A 21,059-nucleotide genomic window follows, 5' to 3' on the forward strand; every position below is an offset into this window, starting at 1 on the left:
TTAGACATGTACCACCCACCTAGACAAGACCAGGCACCCCCACCCCATAGCAATGACACTCCTTGATGGCAGCAGTCATCCCCAGCAGGATGCAGCCTGACACAGACACACACACAAAAATGGTTTGGGAACAACTAAAAGACATGAAAAACAACACAAGGTGTTGACCTGGCCTCCAATTCACTAGATCCCAAACTGATCCAAGTATCTGTGGGATGCACTGGAACAAGCCCGATCCACAGAGGCCCCTCCTCTCAACCCATAGGACCCAAAGGTCCCCCACTAACAATATTCTGTTGCCAAAACACCACAGGACACCCTCAGAAGGCCCATGTCCATTCTCTGACAAGTCACAACTGTTCTGGAGACGCAAGGGAGACCTACACAATATTAGGAAGGTGGTCATAATGTTATGCCTGACTGGTACATATATAAAAAAGATCCCCCTGTACAGTTGTGTCAGTGTTTGTGTTTAGTTATGGAGACTAAAACCATTCTATGTACCAAATTGTAAACATGTTTAATTCTCCTGTTAAGTTTTAACATGGGGATTTGTTGGTCAGGTTAAAATATGGCAACAGCTGGAGCCACCCCACTGAGCTTCAAAATGATCTTGTCATGTCATGGAGGGTTTGTCATTTTACGTCTCAGCCTACGTCATCTAGGAGTATGGTGGACAAAGCATTCACTGTTGGCTAGATTCCTTACAAAGCATCCATGAAAAGTCTTTAATGCACCAGATAAAAAAAGAAACTTTAAAGCATTATAGTGTAAACAAGAGATGATCAACGGTGAGGACCTACACAGAACACCACTGATGTGGATTCTCCTTGCTGGAGATTGCCGAAAGGAAAAGACTGAGGGACTGTAGGCATCAACAATGTTGTGCAATTACTCTCATGTTGTCCCACGGAGACATGTGACAAAGCTAAGATATTGATCAGGAGGCCATCACACTTGTGTGTGAAAGGCACCTCGGGCTGTCGGGCTAAATTATCGATGGATGTTATGTCATCCAACAAAAAAATTGCACAGCCTGTTGTTGTTCACACAGAGACTGATCATGATGTTTCTGTTGTATGCTTCATAAAACAATGATTCTTATTATTTATTTTTGGTGCTCCAGCGAGGATCAGTGCAAGACTAAGCTCATTCACACACTGCAGTGCTCAGGCCTTCAATGGGTCGCAGCAAAAAGTTGAGGACAAAGAAGATTGTTCAATGTATAAATTGTAATTTGTGGTTCACTGAATGGATACATGAGGCACAGAGTTGTCACACAAAGCAACAAAACAAACAAAGGCAACAAACAATAAATAAGGTAGTGTGGTTGTCAAGGTGGGGAATGAGGAGGTCCTCACAAAAATTGCACAATAACCATTTCCAGAGCATACGGGAGAAGATGGAGGCGAGTCGACAACAGCTGGCGAACTCCTCTGTCGGCAGGCAGCCTGAAGCCAAACCAGCATGTCTGCTCAGCTCGCCGCAAAAGCTCGTATGACGCATTCAACAGAGGCCGTGTTTTTATATATAACAAAACAAACGCAAAAGGTCAAATTAGTGTTCAAAGAAAGAAAGAAATGTCAGTGACGGAGAAAATTTGCATCCATGATTGAGAAATGAATCACTCTGCTCGGCTCTCCCCTTTCGGTGCGAAGCTACGATTTTGACATGCATCTATTAGAAACACATTGAGAAGGAATTTGCTCTGAACTGTTCAAGACACTTTCTGAAATGTGCACATAAAAGCCATCAAATATAGACAGACATTTTGAGAGCCTATAATATTTGACACAGACATTTCCGCTGAAACCCAAATCAGCACATTCACCAAAGAGGTCACGCTTTCATATAAACACATACAAAGGGCACGCATGATGTACGTAAACCAGAGGAGTAGCCTTGACAGTTCAATAGAGTAGAACCCCAACAAATGTCATGCAAGAATATACCGTACATTATATAATAGACTTTTTATAATGGAAAGAAAATGAGAGAGGCAGCTTTCAGTTAGCGAGAGGCTATGGTAAGATTAGAGTTTTTTTATACTAATACTTGGTTAGCACTTTGTATTGAAGGTGGTTAATGATTCACGAGCAGGAACGCACGCGATACTTGAATATTTATATCTCTCTAACAATAAAATCAACAGTGGGGAACTAATAGTTGGTAAGAAATGCAGAAAATAGTAACAAAATAAATAAATATAGCTGCTTATAAGAAGTCATGTAAGATACTGCACGTCTGCTGTGTTGACAGGTACAGAGGTGGAGATGGTAAAGGCCGAGCCGGTGTGTGTGTGTGAGGAAGGGGTTGAGTACAAAGTGTAAAATCAAGTCCTCCTACTTCTTCACGACTACTAAATGTCAGGCTGGACAATGGCTTTTCGTAGCAGGGCACACATCAGCTCCGTCTAGTGTCAAACTAGTGTTGTCCTCAGGGTAAAACGACCCGCACCGCTCCACCTGCCCACGGCAGCGTCTCGCTTCCGTCTCAGTGCAGTCGGGTCCGTGGACCTCAGTAGTTATCGCAAGCTGCTTCTTGGCGTCTCTCCCTCAGTAGAAGCGCTTGCGTCGGTTCTCGTTCCAGTGGCTGTACACCACCAGGCCGATGATGACGAGGAAGATGCAGCCCAGCAAGGAGAAGAGCACCGCGAAGAAAATGGCAATGCCGCTCATCCCTTCTTCAATCTGACCCACTGGAAGGTAATAAATAGGATGGGAGGAAGAGAGCAAGCAGAGGGAGAGACAGAGGAATGGACAGAGCAGGTGATGAGAAGAGAATCTGTAAGTAGGGAGGTACAAGTAATAATAATTACCACAACTAATAGATTTTCTGTATGGAGTTTGCATGTTCTCCCTGTGTCTGTGTGGGTTCTCTCCGGGTACTGCGGCTTCTTCCCACCGTCCAAAGACATGCTCATTAGGTTAATTGGTAAATCTAAACTGGCTGTACGTGTGAGTGTCCAGAGTGTACCCCGCCTCTCGCCAAATGACAGCTGGGATAGGCTCCAGCGAGCCTCCAGAGGACGAGCGGTTACAGAAAATGAATGAATGTGTGACTTACATCTGAGTAGCTCCATATTGTCTACACTGGGGATGGTTATTTCATCTTCCTCCTCTTTTTCTTCCTTTTGACTCCGTATCACGGTCAATTGGTAGAGTTTCAGAGAGATGATGTCATGGTTATCTATAAAGAATCAGAAAATAAATAAATATATATATATATATATATATATATATATATATATATATATATATATATATATAGATATGACAGATATGAATTAAAGGTGATTAAATATGATGCGTTTGGGAGTCACAAGCTTTCACAGCAAATGTTCATAGAGCTTCATGAAAGTGCAGACGCTATGCTCAGCTAAAAATAAACTATAAATGTTCAGTGATGGATGGCTGATTTCAATATAACAGACGTAATCCAGAGTTTAAATATATTTTAGATAAGAAAAGCAGCATGATTTCTGTCACACAGGGCCACATTTAATACTTTGATAAGTCCATTGTTTTTAGATCATGTACATCTCATTAGATTTTATACGATACAGACATTTGTTTTTTTCTTAACACACGCCGACACTCTGCAACCAATTTGCAGTGACTTGACTTTATTTATTATTAATATAACAAAACTGCTTAGCAAGCTCTAGTAGCACACAGAGCTGTGCCAGGGCTGTTTACCTGAGAGATCCCCAGTGACAGCCGAAGCTCCAAAATAATAGCCCATCGGCAGCCGCACCCCTGGTAAGTCCAGGCAGTCCCTCCACTCATGCTGCCCGTCGATATCTATCATCACCTGCACGAAAGAGGCAATCAGGGAACGGCAGTTAGATGATGAGGATCGCAGGACAAAAATATCTTGCCAGCTGTTCCCAAAAGCAGGCTTACTAAAGTGCCTGAATAACTAAGATCTTTCTCATCGACTCATACAGTGGATACAAAAAACATCTCGAAACATTATAAATCAAACTCTCTTAAGCCCTGGATTTTCATTTAAATAATATGTCCACTACTAGAATTTACTAAGAGTATACAGCGTTATCACTATACTTAAATCACAATATATCATTATCATTTTAAACATTGTGCAATATGCTTAATGTACTGTAATATATTCCTATCTATTACCCAAATTGTGCAAATTATGTCCTTAAATGACATCCGGTTTATGAATTGAGTTCATTGTCTATTCATCTTTGCAGACCTCACCAGAAAAAAACTCAACAGCACCATCTAGTGGACTGAAAAAGCAATTGATTTATATTATATTAAGACCACAAAGTTCAGTTTATATGTGAAATTCATATGATAAAAGACATTTGGTGTCTATGTGTAGAATATAGTACAATATAATACTATGCTGCATGCTCTGTTATTACCATAGCTAAATGAAGACAGGTTGAGAGTATGTTGTACTCACCGTGAGCCTGCGGCGGATGTATCGGATGAAGAGGAAGGTGTCGTGTTTGAGGTTGCGCACCATGGCGTTGCAGCCGCCCAGCTCCGTGGGCCGGCCGTCCCGCTCGTGGTCGTAGCTGATGGTGCCGTTCCCCACCATGGCCAGAACGAAGGGGAAGATCCTCTTGGGGTAACAAGAGGAAAAGAGGTGCATGAGGCGTGGACTTGGATTTAAATTAGTCTCTAATCACATGCCGCGCCGAGAGATGATGACCATGCAGAGACACTTTATATTATGAAAGTCATGCAAACTGAGGAGGTTTAGCGATTAATGTTGTTCCATGATGCTAAAATACAAAACAGTGTCAGTGACAACACAAAAAATGTCCTCTATAATAAATATTTTAAATGCTTTAGGTACATTTTCCTGACTATACTAACATACTTAATAACTTGCAGGACTTTTACTTAGGAATTTTGGGAGTAGTAGGGAAAGTAAAGGTAAAGTGCTTTATTTGTCATTATACAAGTGTACAACGAAATTACATGGTCGAATGGAGAGTTGGTCCTGAGCTGCGGTGACCGAGCGCGCCACCGCTGTGGGCCAACCTGACCCGGCGCCTAGCAACCATGTTTTTTTGATGATGGTGGGAGGAAACGAGAGGATCTGAACCGAGGACCTACTTACTGCACCACTTCTAACCAATGTGCACAGTGCACAGATACTTTTACACGGTGATATTAATACTTTTACTTAGTAGTAACCACACAGCAAACATGCAAGGACAAAAAACATGTCACAGCCAGTGCTGTCTCAGAGATATTGCACTGATACGGGTTGGGTGAAGACGTGAGACAAAGGGTTGTTGTCAAAGGATGTTCCAAAGAATGGTTACCTGTGTGCGGGGAGTGTACCTCTTCTTCTGCGCCTGTCTCCAAATGATTGCACAAAAGAACACAAATACAGCCCCTTTACACAAAACTGCCAGAACACTGGTGGCACTTGTCCATTAGCCCGACTTTTTTTCCCCACACAATAGTAGAGATCTAAGCAGAGCTGCTACAGCATACCTCTATGTGTTTCTCCTCATTAGGATAAGTGTCCACGAACACACCCAGGCCAGTGAAGTTGTCCATATTCCCAAACACGGGACCTATAAAAGTATGTGAGGACAAGGATGTCAGTAACATAGAAAATGTTATTTCTTAAATGATAAGAACTAGAGTTAGTTTCACATTAGTCTTGACCTTTCTGCATGCGTTCCTTTGTGTACCAAATGGCCAGCCCGTCTCCATTCAGGTTCTTCTTTCCTTGTCCATGAATCTTGAAGTGCACCTGCATCTCCCAGTCTTTAAGATGGCAAGGCTAGAAACACAAACAGGTTTACTACAGCCGCTGAAATACAAAATGTTCACCACAATAATGAGTCATTTAACAATTAAAATTTTGGATTTGTTGGGTTAAAAAACTGAAAATGATTTACCATGTGCCCACTTTTGAACATGTCCCCTACATTTGGCATTAGGGCTACGTTAGGTGTCGCTGAAATGGCTAGACGTGCTAGGATGAAGAGTTACTTTATTCAAATGTAACTATCACTATCATATTGTGACTGTGCTGACCATATCCAAACCTCATCTCCAAAGATTAGTGTAAATAGGTTCTTTTGCAGCTCTTGTTCCTAACCCTTTAATATATATACCTGGACATTTTTATATTCATTATCGTAGTATTTTTTTACAGGGTTTGTGTGTTAGCTTGCATCAATTTTAGCTAAGTGAACCTAATAAACGGGAAATTGAGAGTACAAGACTGTATGGACTGCTCTCCGTATGCATCTTATGTCTCTGGCTTTTACTGTAATATATCTGTACCCTGTCTTCCTTTACAAGTTTACAAGATTAACTGGATAATGGACTATGGATTTTTTCTGTTACAGACAAAACAATGAATCAGCTGATCAAATCTTGTCTTTCATCCAAGTTGATTGTTGCGTTTACTCACGATGCGGCTCCACACTGCCCCCTGCCTGCTCTGCATGTCAGGTGTGAGGCGCACCTGCTCGGTGGTTACCATGGCATCCCCCATCAGCTCCCAGTGGGAGGAGCCTAAAGATCCCACACCTGAGAACACAAAAGGTAAAGTTACCACAATAAAAAAAAAAGAAGCTGACACAGCATAATACAAGTCGCTGAGCAGCCAAAGCGGTTCTACTATATCACTGAACAAAAGAGCTGAGTTAGACAACGGAGACAAACACACAGCTAAAAGCGAATGAAGCACAGAGAATTGTATTAGCACAACTGAATGTCAAACGATAATATATATCAGAAAACAGAAGATGTTAATGAACAAACTGCATCACATAAGGATAAGATCTCGAGAATAAATCTGGTGTGGTCGCTAAATGCATTATTCTGGAAACATCTGCCCCTCCGCCTGCCCCTGTGTACCAGTGACAGCCCCACCGACAGATACCTTGGTAAGGCTTGGAAAGGGAAAACTCCCGCTTCAGAAACTCTTCCATTTCGTGATCATCGTCGGCGAAACAACGGTTTACAGTAAAAACAAGAAAGGCGACAGTCCAGAACAATTTAAAAGGCATTGTTTTCCTTCTGTAAATGAAGCTGACTGGTGAGCCGCTATAATGATTGCTCCTGCTGGCGGCGGCCATGGTGGGTCCTGACTCCTCCCACAGAACAGTCCCCTACCTTCCCATTGGTCCACTGTTTTTCATGGCTCACAGCTATTGGTCAGTTTGTTTGTCAATCAGAATGAACGCTTTCCATTAGATGTACTGTGCTTGTGATTTAAATAATTAATTGAGGCATTGAACATTATAACTACTGGATTTTAATTGACTGTTATGCGGGAAAAATCGATCCTCTGGTTTAATAAGTAAATGGTGCGCATATAACTGTGAAGATGTGTCCAAATCATAGTATATAAAAAAAACAAAAACCAAACTGCTTATTTGAACTGTTTTGAAAATGTTTCACTACTTATCAAAGTGGCTTTTTCACTTGCCAAAAACATTAGGTATGCATGCTAGAACAGCTATCCCCCTTAATGACTGTTATAATGTTCAGTTTATGCTGAAACAGCGCCACAAAGCTGGTAATTCAACCCTATTATCACTTTGAAGGATGTAGTTTGTGGTGCTGTTAAACATTCATTAATACACAGGATTTAGATGTAGCAATCCCTTGTGCCAAAATCCCAGGCAAAACACATTTTAGAGGCCCTGTCCAGCTAAGAAATCCTAACAAACCTGCAGTCATAATATGACGCTTAACCTATAATCTAAATAAACTAAGTAAATGCTGCTGGCTTGTATGGCCCGCTCAGCAGCTGACGCTAACTCAAACCTTGTGAAATATTCAGTAAAATGTTATAATCCCTTGTGCCAAGATCCCAGGCAAGACACATTTAGAGGCCCTGTTCAGCTAAGAGACCCTACCAAACCTGTGGTCATGTGATATGACAATTAACCTATACTCAGCCCGAGACAACGCCAACAACCAACCACAATGGATGAACAGGAAAAAGAAATGAGAGGTGCCAATACACCATCAATCAAATCCCGCCGGGATAGGCGCATCCTGTCTCTCCCCCTCCCACCAACATCGAAGGAAGGGGGGGCAGACACCCATTAAGAAAACAATAAATAATACATAAATACATAAGCGTTTCTGTTATTTAGCCCAGTCACCCTACAGTAAAATGTAGCTGTCAAAATAATAAAAACACATGTCGATACAACACAATACAAATCAATAGTACTACAGACAACAGATTTCAAAATGAAAACACAGTTGAATCAATAGATCTCTGTTATGTTTAACAAATGTGGAATGGATGAAGTTAAGATCTAGTGCAGGACTCATATAAAAGAGTGCATTTGTTTTCACTATTAGTGCACCTTATGAATTGAATTTATTTACATAGTGTCAATAAATATAGGTAAATAGACTGGCAAGTGAGTGATTATGCACATATATATGTTTTGGAAAATCTAGCTCGTGTATTTCAAGTACAGTATCTCCGTTATGAAGTAAAATGTCCTAGTTGTTGGTGGTTGCAGCGGTTGCAGCTGCCGCCCTGTGCGTGCAGCCAGTTGGATGCTGTAGTTGAGGCCACGCCCCCTTCACTGTCACCACTCTCCGTCGGATTCCCCGACACGCTCACTGAGTTTATAGTACAGCAGCATCGGGGGATGGAGTAAAAAAGAGCAAGCTATGGATCCCACAGAAGAAAAAACTGTTGACATTTACCGCGACACGTGGGTCCGCTTCCTGGGTATGTGTTGTTTGATTTGGCTACTCGTTTTCTCTGTTAACATAACAGTACGTAAGAGAGAAGTGCACCGGATCCGTGTGTTAGCTAGCTAAGAGTTAGCATGGCTGGCTAACATCTCTTTTAAATAGCTATTTTTAGCGAACAGTTCAAGGGCACTTTGTTACAGTGGGACGTAAAGGACGTCCGACACTGGTTAGCGGCGTCTTTGCTTCCGCATCATAATGTAACATTAATGAGACGTAAACTATAAGGTGTTGTCCCTTGTAAAGGTAGTTGTTTAGCAAGTTGAGGCAGTGACTCAAACACGAAGAAACGCCTTAGGCATAACCAGACTATGACTGAAACACTGTGACTGTGTTTTAAGAGCTACAACAAAGTATCGGCGCTTATTGGTTTTGCTTATTCACCCACTGAGGTGTGCAGTAACCTGTCTGAAGGGCGTTTACATCAGTCTTCCATAGTTTACCATGTAATGTCGTGGGAATACCTCATAAAATCATAATCTCAGTTTTAATCCTGTCTGTACAGGATAATCTGCATGTGCACATTTTGGAGTAAGTGTGCCAGCAGGAATGTGAGTCTGTTTTGTGATATTTGTGCATTTTTGGCCTACAGTCATGTATTTAGACTAGCCATCTCACTGTAAATGGGGACCCGGGGACTGTAAAACATTTATATCTATAGAATAGTGTATCCATGGCATTGTGGGATATAAGTGTTTCACAATAATTTCATGTTTGCTCGTGTTATGTCCTCTAAGAGACCAGGCTTTTATGAGAAAACTGCAATTGATTAATGTAATAAAAACTGTTCAGACTCCTGTCAAACCTTTTTATTCACAACCATCCATTCATTCAAATCCAAAACAAAACATTTTATAATGTAATGGCCGACTTATTTGAGCACAGATTAAATCCTTGTGGGCCCACTAGCTTGATCGAAGAGTTTTGGTGGCATTAACCTAATTGAAGGTGGATAACGTTAGAGCAGAGATACCTGATCCTCGTGTCCTTGAAGACGGTAGCAGGTCTATTTAAACATCCATTGCTGATAACCGACACAGCAGGAGCGCTCAATAGTAGATCAGAGACTGGATACGGTTGTTGTGTTTGGCTAGAAAGTCAGTGTTGCTGGAACTACACGAGCCTGTCTTTTATCATCCAAATCCCACTTCTTTTTTTTGGTGTTTCACTTCCTTATCCCCTGTTTCGGTTTAGCTCCGACAGCATGTCACACCCTTTTCCCCCTCTCTAACATACCTTCATGCCTTTCTGGGCACAGGGCTAAAGGGCAAATAACTTTCTATTATGCCAGGGCACTGAACATATTAATATTTCATTAAATAGATAATCTTATCTATGCCTGCATGCTTCTTATCACGTTGCTCAGCATGACCGCACCTTCGAGATCTCCAAATCCACTAGCTGAACAGTTATTATACTTTGCAGTGAATAAGGAGCATTTTTATATCCGCTAAACATGGCTCACTTTGCGTTTATCAAGATTTAGTTTCTACCATTCAGATAAGATAAGATAAGATACCTTTGCCAATTACTGAAAATTCAGACCCCACAGCAAAGGGAGTTGTCAGAGAAATTTCCATAAACCCATACATCAAAAGTAATGCAGTGTTCCTTGCTGTCCTCGTCTCTGAATAACTGTGAAACAAAAACACATTGCTTAACGTGCCTCCTGCAGCGACTCATATTGACTGTAGCGGAGCCAGAAGCATGATTCACTCCAGCTTATCCTACTAACTAAAGGCAGCACGTAAGTGAACACTTAAAGCGGACGTGTAAAAATAAATTATTGAGCAGTCGTTACGCGCAGGCGGTGCATCTGCGTCTGCATTTGTAAAGATAATCGTATTAGTCCTCTCAGTTTTGTGAAAATAAGAGTCCTCAGACAAATACTGCAAGCTCAGGTTTTTTGCACAGTATATTAATAGGAGGGAGACTTTATAGAAAATATAAAACTTTTACAGTATTTCATCTGGGATACATGTAAACCCTGTAGAAGACATGAATACGAAAGAAAGTATGATTTAATACAGTGATACAAACATAGTCCTTTCTGCTGCACTGTCTTACTACAGAATATTTTTAATGACTGTGCTTTCTTTTGCTTTATGTACAAGGCAAAACAAATGCCAAATCCTTAACATATACTCCAACTGTGATAACTAAACTAGTTACTGTCATGCAGGCTTCACCAAACTAAATGAAGAGGCGCTTATTGTAGCTGCTTGACGAATTAAATAAACACATTAGGTCCTTCAATTATCCACTAAATAATTATGAGATTTAATAAACTGAAATCTGTAATGTACAGCGACCTACACTCATATTTCTTAGGCAAGGACATTTATCCTGGAGATACTAAACTGACGCTTACCAAATTCAAAGGGCGTAAATGCGGTGTTGGAACAGCAGCCTCAGTTTTGCCTGCAGTACTCGTATGATGGATTCATACGGCGGCAGCAGAATATGACTCCACCACGCTCTGATGCTTCTGTTGTCATTGAACCACAGATAATGCTCCCTGTGTGACTGGAGTTAATTTAACCGGTAATGTACATGTACCGTCGGCGTGGCATATGGCAGAAGTGACACACCGACTAGAGATCAAGGGCGTCTAAGTCATTCCGACCCTCGTGAAATGGATATTGCATAATTTTTCTCTGCATTTTCACCAGGACACTGTCAAAAAGAAAACAGTGTAAAGCTTATCAGCCATGTTTTAGGAATTTAAGATTAAAAATACAGACAGTGCAGTTTGACATTAAAAAGTCCTGTCCTCCTGTGAAGTGCCCGTGAAAAGATGCGTCATTAAACATATGCCACTAATGGTTGGTTTTATAGACCTGACACTTAGCGTCTAATAGCAGGGTTGCTAGCTAAGGCTACTATGTACTTAGAGGGGACTAAGAAGGTCTCACCTGCGTCTGTGTATGTTTTCCCTCAGGCTATGCCAATGAAGTTGGGGAGGCCTTTCGTGCTCTGGTGCCGGTGAGCTTGGTTTGGGGAACTTATGCTGTGGCCACTGCTTATGTTACGGCTGATGCTGTGGACAAAGGGAAGAAAGCAGCTGTGGTAAGATATTACCTTATTAATAATCGTATTAGCTAAGTTTAAAACTCACTTTGTCATTTATTGACATTTTTACATACAGAATTGGGTTTTAACGGCTTACAAGCCTTAAAAGTGGTGAATCCCTACTTTAGATCATCAAATAAAAATTGAATTAAAGTCCATATTATGGACAAATGTAAAACTAATTTTAGTTTAGAGGCCACATACTGCCCAATTTAATTTCAAGTGGACTGGACCACTTACATAACAGCATAATAAGCTAGAAATAACGGCAGATTTTTCCTTTTGTTTTAGTGCAAAGAAGTACTTTATGAAAGTGTTCACTTTAAATGAACTACTTTTATTGAAAAATTGTAGTAAAAGTCTTGTATGTCATTTTCACCCCAGATTACACCCGCTGGTGGGCCAGTTTTAGCCAGCGGGCTGTCTGTTTGACACCTCCGATTTAGCGTCTGATAGCTGTTGCCACGCTCGTTTTCTGATCCTCTTTCTGTTCCTCAAGGCCCACGGAGACAACCCAGGGAGGACAACGCGGGTAGCGGCGGCAGTGGTGGACACATTCGTGTGGCAGGCCCTCGCCTCTGTGATCATCCCAGGCTTCACCATTAACCGCGTGTGTGCTGGGTCGCTGTACCTGCTGGGCAGAACCACCAAGTGGCCCCTGTCTGTCCGCAAGTGGACCACTACGGCTATAGGCCTCTCCACGATCCCCTTCATCATTACTCCAATAGACAGGTCGGCACAAGTTGGGTCTGTGTTTAGTCCTCACTTGGACATTGATTATGTCAGCGTGCATTGACGCCTCAGATATGTGATATGTCTATTCTGAATATAATGTAAAAATGATGTTAGAAGTCCTTTAATAACGGTCCAAATATGTCAACCATAAATGGTACCAGAAAATTTAATAGCGCTACTACTTCACATAGCTTGGTTTGATATTACAGGTAATTATGGATTTTGTGGCAAAACATAAACGGATATTAGATTTTGGTGTCTTGATTTTACAACCAATGGCAATGACGGTTTTGTTATCACCAACAGTGGTAGTAGTTTTAAGTTCCAACTGATGGAAAACCACACGAACCGCAGCAAAAGCAGAAGCGTTTCAGAGGCCGGATTCAGAATGTGTTTAACGTAACAAGGTTTCCACTCTCTCTGTTCTGTAGGTCAGTGGATTACCTGCTGGACTCAAGCCTTCGGAAGGTCTACAATGAGGAGGAGAAGCACAAATAAGGAGGGGTCGTGCGGGACCGGCCGCCCTCTCCCGGTTAGACACCGGCCAAGTCTCTGCGGAGCGGCGCTGATTGTCCACAAGATGTTTAATGAAGAATTTCATGGAGCACAATTCCACAGTTAGTCCAGTACATCTATAATACAAATAATGGCTGAAATTACAACATTTATATTAGGTTAGGTTGTTAAAAGTGAAATCCTGCTGTGTGAAATATCCCTCTGGGGGATACTGAATTTTAACATCTCAGGGGCGTTTGGGTTGTGAAAAAATAAAATGTTTAAAATGGGAATGTAGCAATAGGAAAGTTGGGTAAAGCAAATCTTTGCGTTTTCGGCAGGGGGTACAGTGTCCCGTTATACTCCTGCGACTTTTTATACAGAGAAAGCCAACGAGGTGGAACTTGCCGGGTGTTACTACCCAGATATCAAGGTGGTTCTATACAAATCCACACTTGGTGCATTTATTAGCCATATTCAGTGGTACTGTAAAGACAGACCGAAGAGCTAGTGTGCCATGATGTCCCTCTTATTCATTACCAGCTTTAAAAAAAAAAAAAAAAAATATATATATATATATATGTTTGTTTCTGTTACTTGGAGAAAAAAAGTTAAAATAGAGAGGAAATGTCTGATGCACTTCTCCCATTGTTTCATTCTGCTTTATTGATAATCACGAAAGTCATTGAGATTTTCACTGACAGCAGCCTTTACGCCAAAGTTACATGATTCTATATAAAAGTCAGTGTGAAAAAGAGTCTGAAAATATTAGATATATATGCCAGTTTGAGACATTATAAATAATTTAAAACGGTTTCTCCAGCAAGATTTGAGATATTTCCTCCTGGCAAATTAGAGTTTAAAATGATCAGACTTTGAATGATCACATTATGCTGCTGGTACACAAGTTGAACAGCTTATTGACGGTAATGCCGAAGAAAATTTCAATTCAACGCACATTGAATTTATGGTTGCACTTCTTAGATACTTGCAAAGGCCTGTGTAATATCTATGCAGATAAATGGCTTAAGAGATTCAAGCGAGAAATGTACAGATACTGTACGTCTACAGTTATCAAGGCTCTTGTTTTGAAGAGCCACGTTAAGTGCTGTATATACACATGCTGGACTATGCAAGGGGGAAAAATTTTTTTGTGCACATGTGAAATAAAAAGGGAAATATAATGTAGCTCTTTAAGACAAAAAGGAACATATTGGAAATGTTTTTAATGTGCAAGGGTATTTTAGCAATAACATTTGTTTAATGTATTTGTGTCACTTCATGCTCTCTTCGTCTTGGAGGGGACTATGCTGAGAGAAACACCTGTGAAAACCTGGAGTTGCTGGCACAGATTTTATGCAGCCGAGTCCGCAATATTTAAGACTACTTTAACAGTAATTGACTTTGAGGGATTTATCGTTAAAATGCATGCTCAAGAGTCCAGTATATTCCGCATAAGATGGTTTTATTCACTTAAGCACATACTTTACCTCGTGTGAAACAGTCTTCAAGTCCGATGGTTTGATTTGTCTTAGCAGGAAAAGCAGCCCCGGTAATCCATGCCAGTGATTAACAGCGTATAAAACCACGACCCTGCCACTGAGGCACTTAAATATAATTCAGCAACTATTAACGTCACAGACTGCGCCAGTATTTTTCCTGCTATGACACGTCAGAATGTCATAGAGAGATAAAATAAAATAAAGGAGTGTATTGGTGCCTCTCCTAGTGGAAATCTCTATATTCATATTCATTTTTAACATTTCAGATTTTACACATCGCTTCACTGTATTTCTATTGTCGCACGCTGCAAAAGGAGAAAGAAACGGTTTATTTTATTTTGTCTATTGTTTTTGAAGAGTGTGTTTAGGAGTTCAATTTACGAGTCACGGTTTCAGCCTTAACTGTCAAAAAAAAAAAAAGGGTTGAACCTCAAAATACTGTTTCGTTTACTGAGTTTATTTTTTTTAAATGTGAAAGAAACCGTTTCCATTTGTAAGAGTGAACCATCCTGATGTTCTGTACTGTCTGAAACTGTAGTGAAATAAATTATATGACAAAAACGTTTAGATTTTTGTTGGGTTTTTTTTTACAATTTTTTGTGCAAAAAAGAAATAATGATTAAAAGTCTAAACGCTTATACACTGCCATTTCAAAAGGCAGCAGATTCAGCTTAACCAACTGTCACTTTTGGATGAAAGAGGAGTAATTCAAGGGACACTTTAACCAATGAGATGGAAGCTCTCACTCAAAAGAACATCATCAGACCGATTTGAGGTCCCAGTCTCGGTAATTTGTCTTGATTGAGTCAGGAGAACACAGCTGATGCCACTTCTCCAGATGAAGGGCCCACATTAAAAGCGAAGGAGAGCCAGGCGGTGTCAGAAACAGTCATGTTTGTACTTAATCTCGTATTTTTGGCCCTTTTGGTCATATCAAGAAGTCAGTCAGGTAAGAGTAAACGCAGCAGCATGCATCTTCTGCTTGTTAAAGTTTTGATGCGCATTTATCCTCCTGGTATACTAACGTTTGCAGGCGTTCCACAATACGTCGAGGACCAGTGGGTTCTCACTGACGACGGTCGACAGTATGACGACGCTGACGAGCAGCCTCCAGCAGAAGAGGAGAGGATATCGACGACAAGTTCACCAGAAGTGACGGAACTGGTGACGGTGGAGGGCCAGAACCTGCTGACCTCTACGGAGCCGCTGACCTCTACGGAGCCGCCGTCGATGAAGGAGAAAGGTGGGACGGTGCAGCGGCGGTGCAGTTATAAACCACTATATTCGCTGTGATCTAATTTAGTTTTCTCTTTATGTTTTCTGTTAGTTACTAGTGAGGAAGTGGAAGAATCGGCCGTGTGGAAAATTGTCCTGGTGGCGGCCGTCCTGCTGGTGTCTGTGGTGGGGTCTCTGAGCACGGCCTATTACCTGTGTATCTGGAGAGGAGGCAGGTTTCACTATCGGCCTCAGCCTCAGAAGGAGGACTATGCTTAAATAAAGTGAATGATGTGCAGAAACTTGATGGGCATGTTTGTGCTTCATGGACTCTCTTATGTGACAAACCACCTTGTCTGCTATGTGGTAGTATCTCTCACAATCCCCACACACACAGGAAGAGTCTATAAGTGGAATATTTTAATAATGAAAACCCCAATCTGTCTCTCCTGCTTCTTGCATGTGTATTTAAAACCGTATATCCTAGCCAGCTCACTCTTAAAATGCGCATGCTTGTGCAGGGTGACGTGATTGCCTTAACATTTGTATCTGCTGCAGGCATGTCCTTTTTATTTTCCTTCTGTACACGGAACACTTGTGACTTTAACACCACAGCAGATCAGATATTTCCTGATGATAAACGGGGCTTCCAGTAAAACCCAGGCATATACTGACACTCGGCTTTTTGTACAAAGGCCTCTAAATGTGAAACAAAATGCAAAATTTATTCAAAGCGACATAACTGTAGTTTTTGCATATTGTGGCGTGTAAAATAAGACCTTTCTAAACATACTGAAATGCAGTGTCATGCATCACAATTGCTCTTTTTGCATGCATACAAAAGAAGGGAATCTCAAATTGTAGCCAGTTCCTAGGTTTCTCATCTCAAGAGGCATTAATGGTTCGTCATATTTGAATGAAACTTATTTTATTTTTTTAAACTGAATATGTTGCATCTTAAAATACAAACGTCAACATTTCTTTAGCTGACCTGCTATATTGCACGATGGCCACTAGATGTCACCACTAACCTTGTTTTTGTGCCTTGCTCTGCCTGTGCAGCTCTGCAGGACTCCATCTATGCACACTTGTCACTCTAATGCAGTAAGTATGTACTTTATATACTTATAAGGTGTGTGTATATAACATGGAGCACCAGCAGACTGTAAATCCCCAACTTTTACAAATTACACAACTCTAATCTCAGTCTGGTTTAAGGTCCCGAACCATCAAAATGATAAAGATGTACATTGTTTTGACTAAGAAATGGGATGTTCATTGGTTAATTTATCAATTTAGTGAATCTTTAAACAATCTTGTGCCAACATGTCTAAAGCTGCCATACATCTTTTATTCCTTGATAATGTTTAAATAAAATTAATTGCATGCAATTACGTTGCCTTTAAATTCTAATCATTGTCCATAAGCCGCCCCATTACCAGATTTATCTCCTCTTAGAAAACTCCACTTAATATTGTTGCTAGCAGCCTTCGGCAAACATTTTCGTCTTCATAAGAATTAATCTTGATCAGAATTATGGCTGAAGTGGCTGGCAGGCTGCTGGCAAAACCAGTGTACTGCTAAGAGTAAAGAGTAATGTTTTAATTCAGTGTCAGGCAAGCGAGCTTGCATCGAATCCACAAACATTTATAAGTCCCCCTTGAGCAATATCAGGTGGCATTAGGGGACCCAAGGAGACAAAAAGCTGATGAATTGAATTAATCTCCCCCGCCGTGATGGATGGGCCCGTTCACAGGGGGCTGGAAAATGGGCGCATTGTTCATCTGTCACTCCAATTGCCATGTCCCTCTATGATTTGTGCCTGGGTTGTGAAGGCCACAAGTGGCCAAAAGACCTCCCTCTCTCCTTCGCGCTCGTCTCCCTGTTGTTGTTTCTTCAGGGTTTCCCAGACTTTCAATTGCACCCCCACTGCCCACAGTCAGGCAGCCAGATGCAAAGAAATGCATATGTGGTTTTTGCTGCAAGGTTATGTTCCAATTATTGTACCCAGGATCTGCTGTGAGCTTATGTGCAATATTCAATTAAAACACATATTTAACACAGAGATAGTTGTGACCTGACTTAATTTTTTTTCATAGTGCTTTTCCTAATCCCCTTTTATTGCTTTAACTGGTAAGGTCCATATAAGTACAAAGTGGAGGAGCTTCACTTTTAACTGGGCCTCTCTATTGAGCTACCCTGTTTAGGCTTCCAGACTTTAAGAAGCTATTCTTATGTTGAATTTAAGAGTCACAGAATTAGCATGTAGCATTGTTATGCTATTTAAGATTTTACGTAAACAAAATGTAACCCATATTTGCTGACAGGGCTGCCGTACCTTATGACAATTTCCCTCTTTAAAGATACACAACCTGTTTAAAGTAAAGCTTGTGAACTGGTGGGACCACCTTCTTGGCTCTGAGTCATAGTCTCCATTGTTTTTCTTAAGCACCTGCCCCTTCAAAGGCAGCTGTCCCGCTAAAGGCACAGGTGCCTAAATGGGATTCAGTGGAGGAAAACAGGGCTCCGATTTCTTTGCTGCTTTTGTGCCATGTGTGGATTACAAATTAAGATCTGATCAGTTACCAGATAATATCTGCTGCCTGAGAGCGCTGGAGAGCGATATGATAAAACTGCCTAATCTGACTTGTAGGTAATGCAGGAGTCGTGCCGAACAAAGGCTGGATGTAAGGGATGCTGCTGCACCTCATCTCATTAGCTACAAAAGATGTGTGGCACTGGGTGGAGAGGTGTTTGGCCCAAATAAAAAACCTTAGAAGTTGGAATGGGATACTGTGAAAAAGATGGGCTTCTTGCCCAGACCTTGCTAGAATAAGTCCCAGTCCCACAGGACTCATCGAATCGTGGTCACTGGGGACTGAACAGACTCTGAACTAACAGGAGAACAAGGCATGGAAAGTACGGAGGTGGAAAGCCGACTATGATGCCGATCATAGTTATTTTAGCTAAATGGCTAAAATAACTATGATTGGCATGATAACATGTTGACAATAAAAATGGTAAGAGCTCAACGTTTTCTCGTTGAAAAATCAATCAAACAACTACAAAGAGATACAAAATGACTCGAGAGACTCGATACTACTAGAAAGCTGCAACACGACTCCAAAGTGAGAAGAAAATAACCGCGAATGGAGTCAAACAACTACAGAGAGACCGAAAATGACCACAGTGAGAGACACAAACAGAACGCAAAGAGACACAAATCAATGAAAAAAGACACACAAAAGGAGCAGAATATGGTGCATAAGGTCTGCAAAGAGTCACCAAAATGCTACCACGGGATTCAAAATGACTACTTAGAGACTCAAAACAACCGGAATGGGATGCAAACTAAAAACTAAACTACGCAGACCAAAGGAAGATGCAAAAACAACCGCAAAAAGACCTGAAAGAGACTCAAAACACGTCTGCGGTGTTTTCCGTTGTTTTGTGTCTGTGTGTTTCTTTTGCTCCTGTGTAGGAGGAATTGGAGAGTTGTTAAAAGTCTGTAACGTTTACTACATTCACCACTTACAGTTACAGCAGTTAATGTGTCAGTATACCAACATTTACAGCCAGTCTTTAACAAATTTCTGAGCAATATGTCCACGAAAGTGAAGCTTATAGCACGAAGTTAATAAGGTTCTTACTCAGGAAACCATAAACGTCTTTGCAAAATTTGTTGCTAATCCATTGAATAAATGGTTGAATATTTGTCCTTCTTGTGAAGCTATGTGAAATTTAATGGTGCTTAGATATTTCAATCATGACCAAAGAAGTGCACCAACTTAACAACTAACACTGGCATGCCTAAGGCCATGCCACTAGCATCGGTGAAAATTATTACCCGGAACTCACAAACAAAGCAGGATCAATGACTTGGCTTTGCTTTCGTTTGACTCTCAGATAAAAGGGAAGACCGAAGCACCCCTCTCCTTAACATAAACCGAAAGGAACGGACACAATCATTATGGGCAATGGACCATAATTTTATTACGCTACAGCGGTGGTTACTACACTGCTCCGTCTCTGTCTCACGCGCACACAAACACACACACGGCTCTTAGTGGCCCCCTCTTTGCTGAAGGACTGTGTTTGTGGAAAGACGGCTTTAAGGCCACTAACTGAAATGTTTAACGTCCGCTGGTCGATTTATTGAGGTCACCAGGAGGCTGCGTTTTGAAAAACAGAAGAGAGAGAGGGCCCGTGTTTGGATTGATTTTCATGAATGATTTTTATGCTGTGAGCAGCAGAGAAACAAAAGACAATCACGGCGCATCTGATCACGCCACAAAGGAAATAAAGGAAGGCAGCATAAAAAATGAAGGGCAAGGCCGGGGCTGTGTCACTGAGCATTAAACTAATAAATATCAGTTTGTGTCTCTGACAGGTGAAGACAAAGAGCGCGGAGAATCCTGCTGGATTAAGCTGTTCCGTTGATTTGATCAAAGCCTTTCGCTCTTGAAGTTGGTAAAATTAGCACATTAATGGCACTGTAAAGTTTGTGATTTATCTTGAAATAGTAACATTAGAAAAAAAAAGGCTAAATACTTACTTAGGTTCAAATGAGGGTCAAACAATGTACCATTCAACACTAAAAGATGCAGATTAAGTGTCACTAAATGACAGATGTCATAGTATTTTAAGCTTGGCAGCCGTTTTGATGTAAACTGGGAGAATAGGGATGTTTATATAGATAAATAATGATTGCATTAATGTTTCTGATTCCTCTTGATCGACATATACATCCCTAAAGATCAACGCCAGGCAAAAAGCAACATGATGACAGCAATAAAAAAAAATCTGTCAGTTGTGGTAGTGGTAACTCCTGATTTGACAATGTCTCATACAGGCTGTGTGCTCCATATGCTGGCAGAGCTCTCCCTCTCCCTCTCTCTCCCTCTCTCTTTGTGAAATGAATTAGGAGAACATGAAAACTGAGCAGACTTTCAGCAATACATTATGTATGAGAAGCTCGAAGGCTCCTACTGAATTCTGTTCAGGTGGCATCAGAGGGTGCAGCCAAGTGGAAATGCTGCCTGGTCACTTAAAGCACACTATCTGTGGTAATCTTTCTACATGAAAGCGCCGCACACTGCTCGGGCTATAGTCTTTTACTTGCGGGGTGAAATATGCAACACAACCGGGCTTCTATAGAGGCCACGGAGGAGGTTCACTGGGGCAACTGGGGATTAAAGGCCTTGCTCTAACCTTCAGGCTGTCTTCTACCCTGCATAACTTTAAACTATTTGCAATGTAAATTAAAATCTATATTTTGTTTACCGCCTTGCGCTTGATTTAC

At 41.1% G+C, this 21,059-nt stretch overlaps 2 protein-coding genes across 3 annotated transcripts; one reads left to right on the forward strand and one right to left on the reverse strand.

Annotated features, from left to right (window-relative positions):
• Positions 1–1,130: 1,130 nt before the first annotated feature.
• lman2la (lectin, mannose-binding 2-like a) lies at positions 1,131–7,090 on the reverse strand (the record flags this gene model as incomplete). 2 transcript variants are annotated; one of them, XM_084572960.1, is made up of 9 exons in its annotated part: positions 1,131–2,698; positions 3,067–3,189; positions 3,699–3,813; positions 4,438–4,599; positions 5,312–5,344; positions 5,487–5,569; positions 5,664–5,781; positions 6,421–6,539; positions 6,895–7,090. In XM_084572960.1, the coding sequence occupies 9 exons, from the start codon at positions 7,088–7,090 to the stop codon at positions 2,556–2,558; spliced, it is 1,092 nt and encodes a 363-aa protein (XP_084429086.1). In that variant the 3' UTR covers positions 1,131–2,555. The 2 variants fall into 2 exon arrangements, with proteins under 2 accessions (XP_084429086.1, XP_084429087.1); XM_084572961.1 differs by lacking the exon at positions 5,312–5,344 and having other exon boundaries at positions 6,895–7,082.
• Positions 7,091–8,581: 1,491 nt separating this feature from the next.
• Positions 8,582–16,059, forward strand: mtfp1 (mitochondrial fission process 1). The gene is made up of 6 exons (XM_084572355.1): positions 8,582–8,715; positions 11,680–11,807; positions 12,310–12,542; positions 12,977–15,491; positions 15,576–15,785; positions 15,870–16,059. Exons 1-4 carry the CDS (start codon positions 8,655–8,657, stop codon positions 13,041–13,043), a joined length of 489 nt encoding a protein of 162 aa, XP_084428481.1. The 5' UTR covers positions 8,582–8,654; the 3' UTR covers positions 13,044–15,491; positions 15,576–15,785; positions 15,870–16,059.
• The last annotated feature ends 5,000 nt before the right edge of the window (positions 16,060–21,059 follow it).

This window comes from Chelon labrosus (genome assembly GCF_963514085.1).
Source record: "Chelon labrosus genome assembly, chromosome: 22".
NCBI classification, from domain to species: domain Eukaryota; kingdom Metazoa; phylum Chordata; class Actinopteri; order Mugiliformes; family Mugilidae; genus Chelon; species Chelon labrosus.

What these genes read in the sequence shown, in the direction of transcription:
- mtfp1 (XM_084572355.1), top strand. Translation starts at nt 8,655, where the DNA reads ATGGATCCCACAGAAGAAAAAACTGTTGACATTTACCGCGACACGTGG. An exon ending in CACGTGGGTCCGCTTCCTGG is followed by an intron (nt 8,716 to 11,679) that starts GTATGTGTTGTT and finishes GTTTTCCCTCAG; the next exon opens with GCTATGCCAATGAAGTTGGG. An exon ending in AAGGGAAGAAAGCAGCTGTG is followed by an intron (nt 11,808 to 12,309) that starts GTAAGATATTAC and finishes CTGTTCCTCAAG; the next exon opens with GCCCACGGAGACAACCCAGG.